The sequence below is a fragment of the Manis javanica genome, chromosome 16, assembly GCF_040802235.1.
Source record: "Manis javanica isolate MJ-LG chromosome 16, MJ_LKY, whole genome shotgun sequence".
NCBI lineage: Eukaryota > Metazoa > Chordata > Mammalia > Pholidota > Manidae > Manis > Manis javanica.
The window spans coordinates 9024634-9043211 of record NC_133171.1 but is presented as its reverse complement, the minus strand read 5'-3'; the positions used below and the strand labels follow the sequence as shown (position 1 = coordinate 9043211).

Below are 18578 nucleotides of genomic sequence, written 5' to 3'. Positions count from 1 at the left end.
CAGAAAAGCAAGCAAAGGCTCTGAGGCAGACAAAAAACATATAAACAGTAAGAATCTGGGACTCAAGAGCAAATATAAGAATGAGGCAGGCATGAAAGAAGCTGTGTGCTACATTAAGGCTGTGGAATTTAGACTGTCATTTTCCTTCTGCTAAGATCCTTTAAGCTGTATCCCTATCTGATGAGGCCAAGAAAACGTTTCAGCTCCTCTTAAGTCTGTGAGACCTTTTTCTCTTTACCGCTCCTTGTGTCTCCTTACAAATTCTGCCCTCGCCCTGCCTCCTCAAAGCCAATGCTCTCAGTAGAAAGGATTTGATTCTTGCAATAAAAAAGGCTAAGACACCTAGGAAGTAAAAGGGGTGGTTAGAGCGAGACTTCAGCCTGTGGACAGGTGCTACCGACTGGTTACTTCCACTGTCAACTCTTCCAATTCCATGGGAAGTTCTATAGATGCAACTAACTGGTCCTAACGAGCACACGTAGCTTTCACGTCCACCCGTCTTATGGTAGAAACACACCACTAACCACGCTCCCAGAGCACCTATCAGACGCGGAGGAAGACGTCACAGAATTAGAAAGAACGTCTTCTCTGATACAATGAAAGGCAAGCCCCTTACTCTTCCCCAGAAGCTTCAGAGGGTCACTTCTGTCGGCAGGAGCATGCTTTTCGGTGGTGGAGCCTTCCCACCACCGTTCCGAGGCCGTCGGCGCGGGACAGGGGTCCCCAAATCCCGGGATGTTCCCGGGCAGCCCACGCCCCCGGACCTTCCGCCCCCGCCGCCGGCCGGGTCACCTGTAATTGTAGGCGCTGAAGTGCTTGCTCTCTCTCAGCATCGCCCGGTACAGATCTAACACTTGTGCGCGGCTGGAGGCTGCCATTTTTTTGGGGGGGTGGAAGGGTCCTCTTCGCCAAAGTCCCGAATTTAACCGAACCCACAGAACTTCAGTCTATGCAAAAACCAGGAAGGAAATCATGTAGGGGGTCCGGTCTGGCTAGCGGGCCGGGCCTGAGCGCCCGCCGACGCCCCGGCCGCTGCAGACGGCGTTGCAGGCAGCGCACGGCTTCGGAGGAGGGAGCAGGCGGGCTTCGGGCAGCTAAGGGGGAGGTGCCGAGGAGGAGGCGTTCTGCCCGCCGCCCCAGCCGGGCAGGCTCGGGCTTGCAGCAGCTCTCCAGGCGGGCGGACGGAGGGGAGCAGAGGGACTTCCGAGGGTGAAGGGCTAGGGGCCGCCCCTGCACGGAGCCTCTCCGCTCCGGGACGAGGCCGGGAGCTGGGACTTGAGTGCGCACAGTCAAGGAGCACCTTCAGGAACTCGGTAGCGGAGGGGACTTTGAGTCTCAGAGCGCGGCTCCTTGCCTAGGCCACAGGGCGCGTTGCCTGGGTTACAGAACGCGCGCCGCGCTGACCCGCCTTTTCCGCTGCGGCCGCCCTCGGCGCTGCCTGAGAGGCGTTTCGGCTTGTCAGGGTTCTGCACCTTGGCGGCGCTTTGTTGGTGGGTCCTAATGACGTAGCATTCTCTGTGTGTGGGGACAAGACTCGGGGGGACGCTGAGGTGACGGCTCAGGAGCCCTATTGGGTTCTGGCTCCGCTCAGGGCGACTAAGAGTCCTCAGGGGCAGGGCCCGCTCTCCTGTCAAAATGGCAGCGCCCAGCGTGCTGTGTGGGGAGCTTTGAGGCAAGGGTAAGAGTTTTCCTCGGGAGAGTTCGCGAGCCGGCTGCGCTCAGATTTCGAAACACCGCAGGTCTGTCTCCCGGGAGAGCGGCGGGTGAGTGCGGGTGTCTCTGCAGCGCGGGGGTCCACGTGGGCTGTTGTGGAGGTGGGGTGGGGGTTCCTTGGGCATGGGTTTCCCCTTGATGGGGTGTTTCTGATGGCTCGAGGGTTTGCTTTCGAGTCACGTGTCCCGCAGAGTTCTGTCACTCAGTGAATGCCTGCAAAAGGTGGAGTGGCCTGGGCTTAGGCGTGAGTTACTAACTGGGGCAACTTCAGGGATTTAAGGACACTTGGGATTGTTTCTTACCCAAAGCAAGAAGGTGAGCAAGTTTTCTCTTGAAGCTAAGAAAACTTTTCATGGCTAAGTTTTCTTCCGTAGCCTTTTTCTGAAGACGTCGACTTTTCTGAATTACCTTGTTACAGTGGTGGCTAAAGTTGGTCGTTCTGGTTCTCAGGACAGGGCTCAGGGAAGCCTGAGCTAGTTCTGGTGTTTGCAAAGCACTTGCCTTGTTTTTACTATCTTCCTGTATGTAATTAGCATTACGAAAAGCCAGTTTTCTTCTCCAAAACACAAGGAGTAGCTTTATAGCTAAAAAAAAAGTTTGCGTTGCCTTGCTAATGGATTTCAGCCCCGGACAAGTTCACTATGGATTCAGTGTGACCAAAGAAATGACAGTAGAACGTTCTAGGGGTGAAAGGTTTATATCCAACTTTATTTCCATGGTGGCAGGTCAAACACTAAAATCCCGTCCACCCAGAGCAAGTCTGCATGCAGCAAGCTGACCTCTGCCTCTGGGCCTCTGTCATTGGTGCTGCCACCACTTCACCCTCTGCTCTCCTGCAGCTGTGCCACCGTGTCGTGCAGAGCACTGGGCAGAGCTCTTTATATAGTCAATAGCAACGTATTGCCCACACGTGTGTAGTGAGCTAGCCAACCAGGGCCAGGTGAGAATCCTGGCCACAGGAACTTTTATTTTATCCACAGCATTAACATGCATTTTTGTCCAGCTATTGAGTTATGTTTGTATTAAATCTTAAGTTTATCCAGTTTTGATTTGACTTGCCTTATATGAAAGTAACCTTGTATTTTCAGGAAGTGTAAGGTCAGGAAACACTTCTTGACCTTACCTCACTGTAGTGTACCTGCAACGTGGTGTCCTTGCATCCATATATACTGTTATATTACTCATCATAATGCCATGGCATTTTTAAAAAGGCATGGAAGAAAAAATACTTTCATTACAATCTTTTTAAGCTTCTCTGATTTTTTTTTTTTAAGTTCTCTGCTTGCCAGTGGGTTTCATTGGCAAGTTCACTATGGATTCAGTGAGACCAAGGAATGACAATGAAACATTCTTGGGGTAAAGGAGTTTATTTTCCAGTTTTGTTCTCCCAGGATAGGTCAAGCACTAGAATTACGTCCGCATCCAACAGTCTGCAGGTCTGTAATCCTTCCTCGTCTTTGCCTCCACCCAGAGCACTGGGTAGAGCTCTGTATAATGACTCAGTCAATAACAGCTAATTGCCTACGGGTGTGGAAGTAGTAGCCTAGCGGTAGGCCAGTTACATCATCAAGTAGTTTAGGTTCAGGCGACGATCCTGGCCATAGGAACTTCATCCCCCCCAGCCCAGTCTCAAAATCTATGACTCTCAAAAATAAGGTTTTTTACAGGTGTCTTGACAATGGGTTTCAGCCCTGGGCAAGTTCACTATGGATTCATGTGACCAAAGAAATTGACAGTGAAATGTTCTTGGGGTGAAAGAGTTATTATCCAACTTTATTTTCAGGTGGCAGGTCAGTCACTAAAAGTCCCATTCATTCAGAGCAAGTCTGCATGCAGCAAGAGGGTCTCTGTCTCTGGGCCTCTCTGCCTGCACAGCCGTCCCACACAGCCATCCTCTGGGCCTCTCTGCACAGTCATCCCACCCAGCTGTCCTCTGGGCCTCTCTGCACAGTCATCCTACACAGCCGTCCTCTGGTTCTCTGTCCTTGGCCCTGCCACCACTCCAGCCTCTGCTCTGCTCTGCTCTCCTGCAGCCTTGCAGCCCTCCCACCCTGTCGTGCACAGAGCACTGGGAAGAGCTCTTTATATATAGTCAACAGCCATGTATTGCCCACAGGTGTACAGGGAGCTAGTCAGCCAGGGCCAGGTGAGAATTCTGGCCACAGGAACTCTCATTTTATCCACAACAGGGTAGCTGAACTTTTGCTAATTGATCAGGTCACTGGGCAATCCTCACCTCAGATTCATTGAAATGGCTCTTAATATTTTGAGTTTATCCTTTGACATTACTTAAAGGATATAAGACCAAGGAAACTGCACATTATCATAGAATAACACTGTCTTGCCAGTGGGTTTCAGCCCCCAACAAGTTCACTATGGATTCAGTGAGACCAAAGAAATGACAGTAGAACATTCTTGGGGTGAAAAGGTTTATACCCAACTTTATTTCCACAGTCATAGGTCAGTCACTAGAATCCTGTCTATTCAGACCAAGTCTGCATGCAGCAAGCCTGGTCTCTGCCTCTGGGCCTCCCTACCCTGCAGCCGTCTTTGTCTCTGTCCTCGGCTTTGCCACCATTCTAGTCTTGTCTCTGCTCTCCTGCAGCCTTGCAGCCCTGCAGCCATGCAGTGGCTGTGCCATTGTGTTTCCCAGAGCACTGGGCAGAGCTCTTTATGTAGAGTCAATGATAATGTATTGCCCACATGTATGTAGTGAGCTAGCTGACCAGGGCCAGGTGAGAATCCTGGCCATAAGAACCTTCACTTTATCCATGAACACCCAGAACTGTTTCCTGTTAATATGATATACTATTAAGTGCTGATGATATAAAATGGTTTGCTGCACTTTGGAGAACTAAAACCATTAATGCAAGTTAAAAATAGTGGATGCTATCAAAGAAGAAAAAATGTGAGTTATTTTGACTTGTTTAGAAATTGTGGGGATTGATTGTATTATATTTTGTTTTAATTCTAGGAAGTGAAGTTGAAATTATGACTATTGTACACAATTGTTTATGTCTTATTATCAAGCAATTTAATCATTAATGTGTTTAATATATCTGAATGTCTTTAACTTTGTTGTTGTGGGGGAAATTGAAGTTAATATGTCCTTGATCCTCACCTGATCCTAAACTACTTGATGATATAAGTGGCCTACTGCTAGGCTAATGCTTTCACACACATAGGCAATTAGCTATTATTGACTGAGTCACTATATAAAGAGCTCTGTCCAGTGCTCTGTGTGGAGGTGGAGATGAAGGAGATTACAGACCTGCACACTGTTGGATGCAGATGTAATTCTAGTGCTCAACCTATCACCAGGAGAACAGGCTGGATAATAATCCCTTTTACCCCAAAAATGTTCCATTGTCATTCCTCAGTTTCACTGAATCCATAGTGAACTTACCTGGGGCTGAAACCCATTGGCAAGACACCATGCATAGGTGACTACTAAGGAAATTTTTACATTTTGAGGCATAAATGGGAGTAAGTCGGTACCTCCTAGTTTATAGTCATTACCTAAGGGAATACACAGCCCATTTCGAATGCATTTTACCAAACATATGAGTAAGGCCCATCCTCAGGTTGTGGCCCAATTTGACTTTCAACTTCAAATAAAGGTATTACTGAAAACAGTCATCTCTGCAATGAAGATGTACAGAAATAGAGATTTAGCTTTGGAATGTGATTTTTGTCCTTCAAGGCAATGACAGCCAACATACTGCTAAGTTACTTTAAATAAAATAATAATATTTTTGTGATGACTTAGCTTAGAATTAACTGGGAAGCTATAATTTTTCCTACCTCAACTATTCATTATACTGACAAGTGACTAAGCTACCCAAACAAACTAAACTTTATATATTCATTTTAAAGTTTTATTTGTTTACAACTGTCTTGCCAATGGGGAGAGCTCTTTATATAGTGACTCAGTCAATAATAGCTAATTGCCCACAGGTTTGGAAGCAGTGGCCTAGCAGTAGGGCAGTTACATCATCAGGTAGTTTAGGATCAGGTGAGGATCGTGGCCATAGGAACCTTCACTTTATCCACACATGGTTATGAAATAACTATAGTTCTTTAACTACCTCTATGTAAAATCATGTATTACCTTGCACTAAAATTAGGATTGCTAATGAGCACTTAATGATTTTGAAGGGAAATTTCTCCATAATGAGCAATATAACAGCAACTCACTGTCTTTTGGCTTAAATATTAAAGTGATGTGTAAAATAAAAAACATGTATAAATGAGCAATTTGTGGTATTATGATTAGAAGTTATTCCACTCCAGACATGGATCTGAGTCTTTATTATGCATCATTTGTTTTTCTCCATTCTTCATTCTAATAGAATACAAAGCTGGTAGAGACCTTGGACATCAAGTCACTCATTTTTACAGATGAACAAATTAAGGCTTTTTCTTCATTCAGCATTTATTAAACACTTTGAACACTTCATAAGTACCATAACATTATACCAGATGATGAAGTTACAATGTTGAGAGTCTCCCTCCCTCCCCAGAAACTCATAGGGGACTAGATGAACAAAGTAATAATTTATTTTTGACAGATGCTATTATAGCGGTAATACTGCCGAATTGAAGGGCATACAAAAGAGGGACATTGAACTAGGACTTTGATCTAAGGGCGTGCTCTCCATTATTGAAGGAATTTTTACAATGAGTGGTAAGAGCCAGATGAAGAGTGGTAAATTAGAAATTGCAGTGCACATTCAAAGCATCGTGGCATGAGGGAATGCAATCCGTCCAGGGAACTCTAAGTGATCTGTTTGGGGATAAGCCATTTCTTCTATAAAATAGCTAGTTCACGTAAAGTCAAGTAGAAACATCTGAACTATTGAGGTACAGATTAGTTTTTCAGGTGTTGGTAGGCTTTAGTTTTAAATTGTATTTTTGAGTCCTGTATTCTAGGAGTACTGAAATTACATTTCTTTACCGCTGCATTCAACGGATAGCTGACCAGCCTGGTAGTTCATGTAGTTTAAGTCACTTTTTTTGTGGATACCTAAGGGCTATAAATCAAATACTGATCCTGTTTTCCAAGAGTTTACAGTTTAAGTACAATTTGTATGCAATTAAAATATGGGATAGAAAGTATAAAGTGCTGCAAGGGAAGTACTCGCCGAGTGTTGTGAGGTCTCAGAGCATGAGGAGGTCTTTTCCATAGCTGCTGCTGTGGTCACACCATAGACCAACAGAGTCGGCCTGGCTGAGGCCCAGGCTGCAGGACATTTTTTTCTCTTTTTTAATTCTCCAGGTGATTGGAGGCAGTCAGGGTAGAGAAACACGGATCTTGTAGGAATTAGAGGGCTTTATGGAGGAGGTGGTGTTTTGTAGGGCTCAAGAAGATTTAGATTTGAGTTTGGCCTTGAAAGGAATTGCAAGATTTGGATGTGTAGGCGTTGCAGTAATATGGCTACTGCAGGTGGTTTGCACTTGGAAAGGGTATAGGAGAGCCTCTGAGGGAAGTCTAGGGAAAAAAATCACGGCTAGAGAACAACATGAAGGGCCTTGTCTAGAGCAGTAGAGTACATGAGGGTGAGTACTGGAGATGCCACTGAAGCTAATCCCGGCAGCCCTCATGGGAGGTAGACACCACCAGTGATCTCTGGTGGGACGTGGTGGCAAAGCTGGTCTCCATTTAAGGAAAGGGAAGCTGCAAAGCAGTTTGGCCAGGGTTATACAGCTAGAAAGCAGGGAAGTGGGCTTTGACCTAGGGTGTGATCTTCCCAGTTGTGATGCTGTCTGCTTCACAGAAGGTCTTCAGTCTAGTTGCAGGAATTTGAAATTTATTAGTTTTTCTTGCATAATGGGAAAATTTTAGTCTTGAGTCTTAATTTAGTTGGATTCTCGCTTGTAAAGCTAACTGGTTTGTTTAGAAAATATTTAAAGTATTCAGAGAATTTAAAATGTTGATTTTTATACTGGCTTTTTTAGTCTTTTAAGATAAATTTGCATTTTTTTCTGTTATCTCTTTGAAGAGACAGTGCCTTTTTTTAGGTTGTCTATTTGTAAGTGAGCATGAGCATGAGAGAAAATACCTCTTGGGATTTCTTGAGACTTAAATTTCTGTAGACGCTCTCTTCAAATGCACTTAAAATCTGTTCTCTGAAAATTTAGAAACCAACTAGATATTCTAGCTTCATTGATTGGAGGCTTAGGGTTCCCTTGCTTGTGGGCAGCAACAGTGAAATTGACAATTGATTTTGTGTAAAGTGTTATCAAATGTAATGTCACTTCTATAGGATTTTTTATAGAAATTAATTCTTTGCCTTCTGAAGGAAAGAAACCATCTTTTCCTCTTACAAACCTTCACTAACATGGGAATTTTAAAATGTGATTTATGGTAACATTCTGCTGTAGCTCACCTTCATTATTTTTCTTACTAGTTATGAGGGATAACTTGTAGGAATAATATTTTCATGTTTGGATATTTAAGAATGACTTGTTAATCAGAGTAACTGCATATGGTAATGATAGCTATATTTAGAGTTTACTTTTTCTTCCAGGAGCTTTGCTGCCCATTTATAAACATTTCATTTCACTAATTCTTCTAAAGACAAATTTGAAGTTCTGATTGATTTCTTTGAATGGGGAATAGTAGCTGCCATCTCTTGTTTATCTGAGTCAGTTAGTTGTTTACAGGAAACACGATTTGCAATGTTGCCTCTTTGTTTAAAAAAAAACATTACATGTTTTGCTAACCAGTGGTGAAGTACTTGGTCATTATCTCAAGATTTACAACACTGAGTTCTGTGAAATTAACTGATCTTGGAATGACAATATATCTTTGTAAAGGAAAATCCTGTTTTTTGTTTCTTTCTTGTGTGTCTCCTTTACTACGCACACAGAACAAGTCACTTCTGGTCACCAAATGTGTGGAGGTTTTTCCTTGTATCAACCAATTATCTGCAATCAGCTTCACTTCCAATTCTGACACCATTGGAGATAGCATCAGATTCCACAGGCTAAGGACTCAGTCCCACAAGACTGCCCATCTGCCACTCTCCCCACTCCCTTCAGAGGCCAGTTACAAGTAGTAGGTCCCCAAGTTACCCCAAACTGCTGTCTGATTTGGCTACAAATTGGAGGTTTCCGCATTCCCCTCCTCAGGCTTGATTAATTTACTAGAGAGGCTCACAAAACTTGGAAAAACATTTACCGTGTTATTAAAGGATGTCATAAAGGATACAGTTGAACAGCCAGATGAAGAGATATACAGGGCGAGGTCTGGAAGGGTCCCAAGCTCAGGCAGGAGCTTCTGTCTTTGGATTAGGGGTGTGTCACCCTCCCAGTGTGGATGTGTTCACCCATCTGGAAACTCACCGAGCCCCATATTATTTACATTTGATGGAGGCTTTCTGGTAGGCGTGATCCATTATTGACTCTATTTCCAGCCCCTCTCCCCTTTCTAGAGAAGTGGGTGTGGGTGTGGGAGGTGGGACTGAAAATCCCAAGATGCTCATGATGGCTTGGTGTTTCTGGTGACCAGACCCCCTCTCAGAGCCATCCTGGAGCCTACCCAAAGTTTCCTCCTTAGAACAAAAGATGCTCCTGGTGCTCTTATCACTTAGGACATTGAAAGAGTTTAGGATCACTGTGTTAGAACTGGGGGCAGAGACTAATAGATATGTTTTCCATTATCTCACAATCTTTGATAATTGTCTTAGTCTGTTTGTGCTGCTATAATAAAATACAATAAATGGGTGGCTTATAAGCAACAGAAATTCACTTCCCACAGTTCTGGAAGCTGGGGAACCCAAGATCACGTAGCCGGCAGATTCAGTGTCTGGTGAGCACTTCCTGGGTAATAAGACAGCCACCTTTCACTGTGTCCGCACATGGTGGAAGAGGCGAGAGATCCCTGGGGCCTCTGGTATAAGGGCTCTGATCCCATTCCTTAGGAGCCCTCATGATCTAGTAACCTCCCAAAGGCCCTACGTCTTTATACCATCACCTAGGTTTTTAATGTAGGCTCTTAATATGGATTTTGGGGAGACAAACATTCATCCATTGTAGCTATACTGGAGAATGTTATTAAGAATAGAAGCTGTACCGACAATTCATGATTTCTTGCTATTACAGTGAATACTTATATGATTTAATATTTTATAACTTTTTAATCAAAAAATTTATTTGTTGAGCCCAGTTGAAGCAATGAAGCTTGGCAAACCATTGTATCCTATGTAGTTGTGAGCTTGAGTTAACTAATAATATTTAAGAGTAATAAAAGCCTGGCTCTTATGAAATGGATTACAATAATATTGGCAGACAGTAATACAGAGTGAGCTTCAGTTAGTGAGGATACATTTATTGGGAGAATTATCTTTATAACAATTCTGGGAATTCTGGAGTGCAGGGGAGAGTGAAAATGCTGAAGTCATGACACAGAAGCAGGTTTATCAGGCGGCATACTTTCTTCCCTCCTGGACATTTTGAGGTTTGGACATTGTTACGTATTTCATATCTTTCAGCACTTTGAAACAAGTGCATGGGCATTTATGACCTGTAGCTCTATTAGGAATCCCACTCAAACCTTGGCTTCCAGGTTCAGTGAGACAACCTCCAGCCTCCCCCAAGCTGGATGTGATAAAGCTTACCACGCGACTTTATCTGCAGAGCCCCGATGTTCAAAGAATCGATTTAAAGTCTCTGAGTAAACTGTCTTGGATTAATGTTTCATGATAATCTCTATTTCATTGGAGCTGCCCAAGCTGAGTTGGGATGCCCCTATGTTAAGGACCTTGTAGAGGAGATTCCATTGGTGCCAATTTATAGTATTTCCTGCCCTTTTCTGTGATCTTGAAAGATGTGTGAAAATAAGATGGTCAGTATGGTATATGTCCTCAGACACATTTATATGAATTAATGCTACCACACTGTAGATAGTAATCTATGCTACCCTGACTCCCCAAAACAAACCTTCAGCACTTTCAGAATAAAGTTTAAACCTCCTAACACAGTTCATAAGACCTTGAAGAATTTATCTCCCACTCTGTTCTCCAGCACCAAGTCATACCTTGTTTTTTTTCCTATGCTGTTTTTTCTTAGGTTCTTATCTTTTTCCCCTCTACTGTGAGGGCTTTTCTTTGCAAATGCTTATCCAGCACCTGAATGTTCCTCTTTTTCTGATTCTTCAAATTTCAGTTTAAGAGTTATTTACTCAGAGGTACGCTCTCAAATTTAAAAAAGATCTTCCCCTTTGAAGCCTTCTTAGTAATGTGAACTACTTTTCATCAGTCCACCTGCAGGATGGCATCTTCTAGTCATTTTGGAGGCTGCCAGTAATCCAGGGGTCATCATTTCCAGAATGTCAGAAAAGCCAGAGATTTCCAGAAGGGCCAGTTTTCTCTGTTCACCTCATTGGTCCTAATTGAATTGTGTGCTCAAACATCTCTTAACCATTACCTGTGGCCAGGGTATAGGATTTTAGCTAGTTTAAGCTTGAGCCACCTTTCTAAATCCTAGAGGCAAGAATGGCGGCAGCTGCCCCTGAAATATATAGCTTGCAAGAACTGGGGGTACACACAAAGAAACTGAGGTAGTTATCAAGAGAGGAGGGACTGCTTTTCTTGGAAAAGGTAATGAAGGTCGTTAACAAAGTCTTGCCGGAGTTACACATTTCTTTTTGTGATGATTTAATTAGTATTTTTCTCTGTCTTCAGGCTGTATATTCCATGAGATAGGGACCATGTATCTGTTATTTTTTTGGAGGTATCGTTGATAGACAGTCTTATGCTCAGGTTTTACATGAGCAACATTGGTTACTACGTTCCACCCTGTTATCAAGTCGCCACCACATAACCCATTACAGTCACTGTCCATTAGCATAGTAAGATGTTATAGAGTCACCACTTGTCTTCTCTGTGCTATACGTCTTTCCCTATGCTCCCCCTAGATTATGTGTGCTAATCATAATGCCCCTTAATCCCCTTATCCCTCCTTTCACCCCCACCCTACCCAATCCCTTTCCCTTTGGTAACTGTTAGTCCATTCTTGGGTTCTGTGAGTCTGCTGCTGTTTTGTTCCTTCAGTTTTTGCTTTGTTGTTATATTCCACAGATGAATGAAATCATTTGGTACTTGCCTTTCTCCACCTGGCTTATTTCACTGAGCAAAATACCCGCTAGCTCCATCCATGTTGTTGCAAATGGTAGGATTTCTTTTCTTCTTATGGCTGAATAATATTCCATTGTGTATATGTACCACATCTTCTTTGTCCATTCATCTACTGATGGACACTTAGGTTGCTTCCATATCTTGGCTCTTGTAAACAGTGTTGCAGTAAACATAGGGGAACATACGTCTTTTTGAATCTGATCTTGTTTTCTTCAAGTAAATTCCTAGGAGTGGAATTCCTGGGTCAAATGGTATTTCTATTTTTAGTTTTTTGAGGAACCTCCATCATGCTTTCCACAATGGTTGAACTAATTTACATTCCTACCAGCAGTGTAGGAGGGTTCCCCTTTCTCCACATCCTGGCCAGCATTTGTTGTTGCTTGTCATTTGAATGTTTGCCATCCTAACTGGTGTGAGGTGATATCTCATTGTAGTTATAATTTGCATTTCCCTGATGATTAGCGATGTGGAGCATCTTTTCATGGGCCTGTTGGTCATTTGAATTTCTTCTTTGGAAAAGTATCTGTTCATATCCTGTGTTCATTTTTTAATAGGGTTTTTTGACTTCTGGGTGTTGAGCCATGTGAATTTTTTATATATTGTGGATGTCAACCCCTTTTCAGATATGTCATTTATGAATATATTCTCCCTACTGTAGGATACCTTTTTGTTTTGCTAATGGTGTCATTTGCTGTACAGAGCTTTTTAGTTTGATGTATTCCCACTTGTTAATTTTTGCTTTTGATTCTCTTGCCTGAGGACATGTGTTCATGAAAAAGTTCCTCATGTTTATATTCAAGAGATTTTTGCCTATGTTTTTTTCTAAGAGTTTTATAGTTTCATAACTTACATTCAGGTCTTTGATCCATTTCGAGTTTACTTGTGTGTATGGATTTAGACAGTAGTCCAGTTTTATTCTCTTACATGTAGCAGTCCAGTTTTGCCAACACCAGTTGTTGAAGAGGCTGTCATTTCTCCATTATAAGTCCATGGCTCCTTTATCATATATTAATTGGCAATATATGTGTGGGTTTATATCTTGGCTGTCTATTCTATTCCATTGATCGATGGGTCTGTTCTTGTGCCAGTACCAAATTGTCTTGATTACTGTGGCTTTGTAGTAGAGCTTGAAGTCAGGGAGTGTAATATCCCCTGCTTTGTTCTTCCTTCTCAGGATTGCTTTGATTACTCAGCATCTTAGATGGTTTCATTTAAATTTTAGTACTATTTGTTCTAGTTCGTTGAAAAATGCTGTCAGTATTTTGATAGGAATTGCATCAAATCAGTAGATTGCTTTAGGCAGGATGGCCATTTTGGCAATATTAATTCTTCCTACCCATGAGCATGGGATGTATTTCCATTTATTAGTGTCTTATTTAATTTGTCTCAAGAGTGTCTTGTAGTTTTCAGGGTACAGGTCGTTCACTTCGTTGATTAGGTTTATTCCCAGATATTTTATTCTTTTTGATGCAATTGTGGGTGGAATTGTTTTCCTGATTTTTCTTTCTGCTAGAAACAGATTTTTGTGTATTAGTTTTGTATCCTACAACTTTGTTGAATTCAGATATTAGTTCTAGTAGTTTTGGAGTTGATTCTTTAGCATTTTTTATGTATAATATCATATCATCTGCAAACAGTGATAGTTTAACTTGTTTCTTGCCGATTTGGATGCCTTTTATTTCTTAATGTTGTCTGATTTCCATGGCTAGAACCTCCAGTACTGTGTTGACTAAAAGTGGGGAGAGTCAGCATCCTTGTCTTGTTCCTGATCTTAGAGGAAAAGCTTTCAGCTTTTCACTGTTCAGTATGATGTTGGCTTTGGGTTTGTTGTATATGGCCTTTATGAAGTTGAGATACTTGTCCTCTATATCCATTTTGTTGAAAGTTTGTATAATGAATGGATGTTGAATTTTGTCAAGTGCTTTTTTAGCATCTGTGGAGATGATCATCTGATTTTTTGTCCTTTTTTTTTGTTGATGTGGTAGATGATGTTGATGGATTTTCTAATATTGTACCACCCTTGCATCCCTGGAATAAATCCCACTTGATCATGATGTATAATCTTTTTCATGTATTTTTGAATTTGGTTTGATAGTATTTTGTTGAGTATTTTTGCATCTATGTTCATCAGGGATATTGGTCTGTAATTTTCTTTTTTTGTTGTGTCTTTGTCTGGTTTTGGTATTAGGGTAATGTTGGCCTCATTTGGAAGTATTCCCTTGTCTTCTATATTTTGGAAAACCTCAAGGAGGATGGTATTAGGTCTTCAGTAAATATTTGATAAAATTCAGTGGTGAAGCTATCTGGTTTGGGCATATTGTTCTTGGGTAGATTTTTGATTACTAGTTCAATTTTGTTGCTGGTAATTGGTCTGTATAGATTTTCTGTTTCTTCCTGCATCAGTCTTGGAAGGTTGTTTTTTTTCTAGAAAGTTGTTCATTTCTTCTAGATTATACCAATTTGTTAGCACATAATTTTTCATAGTATTCTCTAATAATTCTTTGTATGTCAGTGTTGTCTGTAGTTATTTTTCCTTTCTCATTTCTGTTTCTGTTTATGTGTGTAGATTCTCTTTTTTTGTTAATAAGTCTGGCTAAGGTTTTATCTATTTTGTTTATTTTCTCAAAGAACCAGCTGTTGGTTTCATTATTTCCTTCTATTGTTTTATTCTTCTTAATTTTATTTATTTCTTCTCTGATCTTTATTATGTCCCTTGTTCTACTGTCTTTGGGCCTCATTTGTTCTTTTTCTAGTTTCATTAATTGTGAATTTAAACTGTTCATTTGGGATTGGTCTTCTTTCTTTAAATAGGCCTGAATTGCTATATACTTTCCTCTTAGAACTCCCTTCACTATATCCCACAGAAGTTGGGTGTTTATGCTGTTGTTTTCATTTGTCTCCATATATTGCTTGATCTCTGTTTTAATTTGACACGTTGTTCATCATCCATGTGTTTGTGGGTCTTTTTGTTTCCTTTTTACAATTTATTTCTAGTTCCATACCTTTTTGGTCTGAGAATCCAGTTGGTACAATTCCAGTCTTTCTCAATTTAGTGAGGCTCTTTTTGTGGCCTTGTATGTGATCTTTTCTGGAAAATGTCCCATGTGCACTTGAGAAGAATGTATATCCTGTTGCTTTTGGGTGGTGTGTTCTATAGATGAATGTTGGGTCCATCTGTTCTAATGTGTTGTTCAGTGCCTCTATCTCCATACTTATTTTCTGTCTGTTTTATCTGTCCTTTGGAATGAGTGGTGTGTTGGTCTACTAAAATGAATGCATTGTATTCTATTTCCCCCTTTAATTCTGTTACTATTTGTTGCACACATTTGGATGCTCCTGTGTTGGGTGCATAGATATGTATAATGGTTATATCCTCTTGTTGGGCTGACCCCTTTATCATTATATAATGTCCTTCTTTGTCTGTTGTTACTTTCTTTGTTTTGAAGTCTGTTTCATGTGATACAAGTATTACTACTCCTGCTTTTTTCTCGCTGTTGTTTGCATGAAATATCTTTTTCCATCCCTTCACTTTCAGTCTGTGTATGTCTTTGGGTTTGAAGTGAGTCTTTTGTAGGCAGCATATAGATGGGTCTCGCTGTTTTATCAATTCTGTAACTCTATGTTTTTTGATTAGTGCATTCAGACCATTTACATTTAGGGTGATTATCTATAGGTATATACTTTTTGTCATTGCAGGCTTTGGATTCATGGTTATGAAATGTTCAAGGGCAGATTCTTTACTATCTAACAGTCTAACTTAACTTGCTCATTACACTGTTATAAATACAATTTGAGGATCCTTTTTTTTTCTTCCTCCTCCTGTCTTTATATGTTATGTATCATATTCTGTACTCTTTGTGTATCTCTTGACTGACTTTGTGGGAGCTGATTTTATTTTTTATTTGGTTAGTAATTAATTGTGTACTTCCTTTACTATGGTTTTATTTTCTATGGTGACAGCTATTTAGCCTTAGGAGCACTTCCATCTAGAGCAGTCCCTTTAAAATACACCGTAGAGATGGTGTGTGGGAGGTAAATTCCCTTAGCTTTTTCTTATCTGGGAATTGTTTAATCCCTCCTTGAAGTTTAAATGATAATCTTGCCAGTGTAGAGTATTCTTGGTTGGAGCCATTTCTATTTCATTTCATTGAATATAGCATGGCACTTCTTTCTGGCCTCTGAGATTTCTGCTGAGAAGTCAGATGACAGGCTGGTGGGTTTTCCTTTGTAGGTGACCTTCTCTCTTGCTGCCTTTAATACTCTATCCTTATCCTTGATCTTTGACATTTTAATTATATGTTTGGTGTTATCTTCCTTGGGTCCTTTGTTTTTGGAGATATGTGCATTTTTATAACCTGAGAGACTGTTTCCTTCCCCAGACTGGGGAAGTTTTCAGCAATTATTTCTTGAAATATACTTTCCATCCCTTTTTCTCTCTCTTCTTCTGCTGGTACCCCTGTAATGCGAATATTGTTCCATTTGGATTGGTCACACAGTTCTCTCGATATTCTTTCATTCCTAGAGATCCTTTTTTATGTCTATCCCTAAGTCTCTTTTTATTCCTGTTCTCTAATTTCTATTCCATTTAACGTTTCCTCTACCTCATCTAATCAGCTTTTAAATCCCTCTATTGTATGTTTCATTTCAGCTACTGTTTTTTTTTAAGGTGTCCATATCCTTCCTGAATTCATCCTTTAGCTCCTGAATATTTTTCTGTAGTTCCATTAGCATGTTTACGTCTTTTATTTTGAATTCTTTTTCAGGAAGATGGTGATTTCATTTCCACTGATCCCTCTTTCTGGTGTTTGAGGGATTTTGGATTGAACAGTGTTCTTCTGCCTTTTCATAATCCTGTTGGATAATGAGAAATATTAGGTTTGTGTAGGCAGCCCCCTGTAGTGCCCAGAAGCTCTCATCTTCAGAGCTCTCTGGAGCGATGCTAGTGGTCACAGAGGAGCAGTGTGGGTGCCTACCCTAAAGAGAGCCCTCTTTCCTGCTTTCTGGCTGCAGTTCTTGCCTCCACTGTCAGGAACAGTGATCCATGTGCAAGGAGCAGCCTCTATGTTAAGCCCCTAAGCTGCCATAGTTGAGGCTGCCCTCCTGGTAGCCTGGAGCGATTGTGGGGCTCACAGGTTAGCCACGCTAGTGCCTGCCTGGAGAACAGAGAGCTCTTTCCTTCTTCCCAGCCCCAGTGCCTAACTCTGCTGTCAGGGCCAGTGTGCTGCATGCAGGGTGCAGCCTCTGCATTAAGCCCCTAAGCTACCATAGTCAGGGCTGCCCTCCTGCTGGCCTGGCACGATGGCAGGGGCAGCATATTTGTATGTGGGTACTGGCCTGGAGGAAGAAGTGGCCGGCTGCTTATTGCGGTAGGGGACCTTGGGGCTGTGTTGCCAGGAAGGTGAATGGAGTGCCTGAATCTTCTGAAAGTTCCCAACCTGCTGGGCTGAGTGTGCTGGGATGATTTTGTCCACCTGTTCCTTCTCCTGAGCAGCAAGCTCTGTGTCATCCTTGCCCCTTTAGCAGCCCTTTCACTGTTGAGAAGTCTTTCAAAGCACCCTCCTTTCTTTTGTCCTTGAGCAGTCGGTTGTGGGAACCTGTTCTCCACAAGCAGCCGGAGTCTCAGTCTCTGGCTTTGCTTTTCAACCCCTCTAATCTCCAGAGTACCATGAAATGTGGGTTTGTGTTCGCAGAGGAGATTTCTAGGATTAGGTATTCAGCAGTCCTGGGCCTCTACTCCCTCCCTACTCTGTTTCTCTTCCTCCTGCTGGTGAGCTGGGGTGGGGGGAGTGCTCAGGTCCCGCCGGGTCATGGCTTTATTACTCTACCCTTTTCCATGAAATGTTCTCTTTTCCCAGATGTAGACTGACTGGTGTAATCTTTTTCTTGTTTACTCTGTTAGGAGTAGTATTTGCTGTATGTTGGTATTATATGTGGTTTTGGGAGATTTCTGCCTCACTTCTCATGCTGCCATCTTTTTTCAAATCCAACCATATCTGTTTTTGATTATGATTGTTTCCCCAGCACTTTGTACCTATCTTTACATATACTAGGTGTCTAGTAAATACCAATGGTTGAAAGAGTAAATCAGTTAATTAAACTCTAAATAACTTAACTGTAAAAATTATTGGGTGATTTTGTGAGATTTATCCAAGGCATTTTTCAATGAGCAATAACTGAAAACTTTTCCCAATACCCTGCCATGACGACTTGAAATATAGTTGGCATTGGCAATTTTTGCCAGTCTCTATGGAGACTGAATAAAAAAAAAAAGAAAAAAGAAAAAGAATTATTAGGTGATTTTGGTAGATGGTTGGCTGTGCAATGATCATATTTCATCCTGGCCAATAGAGCTGTGATTTTGTTGGGGTTGCTATGTCCTGGAAATTAATCATAGTTGTCTAATAGAACAGTGATAATATATTGAAATGTATTACCATAATGGTGATACCTTTCCCTTTTTTTGCCAGTTGGTTGGTTTTTTGGCCCTTCTTATAGGCAGATCTGTCAATTATGAATATATTCTCCCATACTGTAGGCTGCCATTTTGTTCTATTGATGGTGTCCTTTGCTGTACAGAAGCTTTTCAGCTTGATATAGTCCCACTTGTTCATTTTGCTTTTGTTTCCATTGCCTGGGGAGATATGTTCATGAAGAAGTCACTCATGTTTATGTCCAAGAGATTTTTGCCTACGTTTTTTTCTAAGAGTTTTATGGTTTCATGACTTA

The 18578-nt window shown here is 41.6% G+C and overlaps 2 protein-coding genes across 12 annotated transcripts in view; one reads left to right on the top strand and one right to left on the bottom strand.

Moving 5' to 3' along the window:
- Positions 1-1022, bottom strand: part of LYRM4 (LYR motif containing 4) — a 159326-nt gene extending 158304 nt beyond the window's left edge. For both annotated transcript variants that reach the window (XM_073224698.1, XM_073224697.1), the window contains exon 1: positions 793-1022. In XM_073224698.1, coding sequence (XP_073080799.1) covers positions 793-878 — 86 coding nt within the window. In that variant the 5' untranslated portion in view covers positions 879-1022. The remainder of the gene's footprint in view (positions 1-792) is intronic.
- A 327-nt stretch (positions 1023-1349) lies between these two features.
- Positions 1350-18578, top strand: part of FARS2 (phenylalanyl-tRNA synthetase 2, mitochondrial) — a 550900-nt gene continuing 533671 nt past the window's right edge. For 2 of the 10 annotated variants that reach the window (XM_073224693.1, XM_073224692.1), the window contains exon 1: positions 1522-1739. The gene's annotated coding sequence lies outside the window, so the exon portion shown is untranslated. Of the gene's footprint in view, positions 1491-1521; positions 1764-18578 lie in introns of those variants that run through there. The other 8 variants (XM_073224688.1, XM_073224694.1, XM_073224690.1 and 5 more) reach the window with 7 other exon arrangements.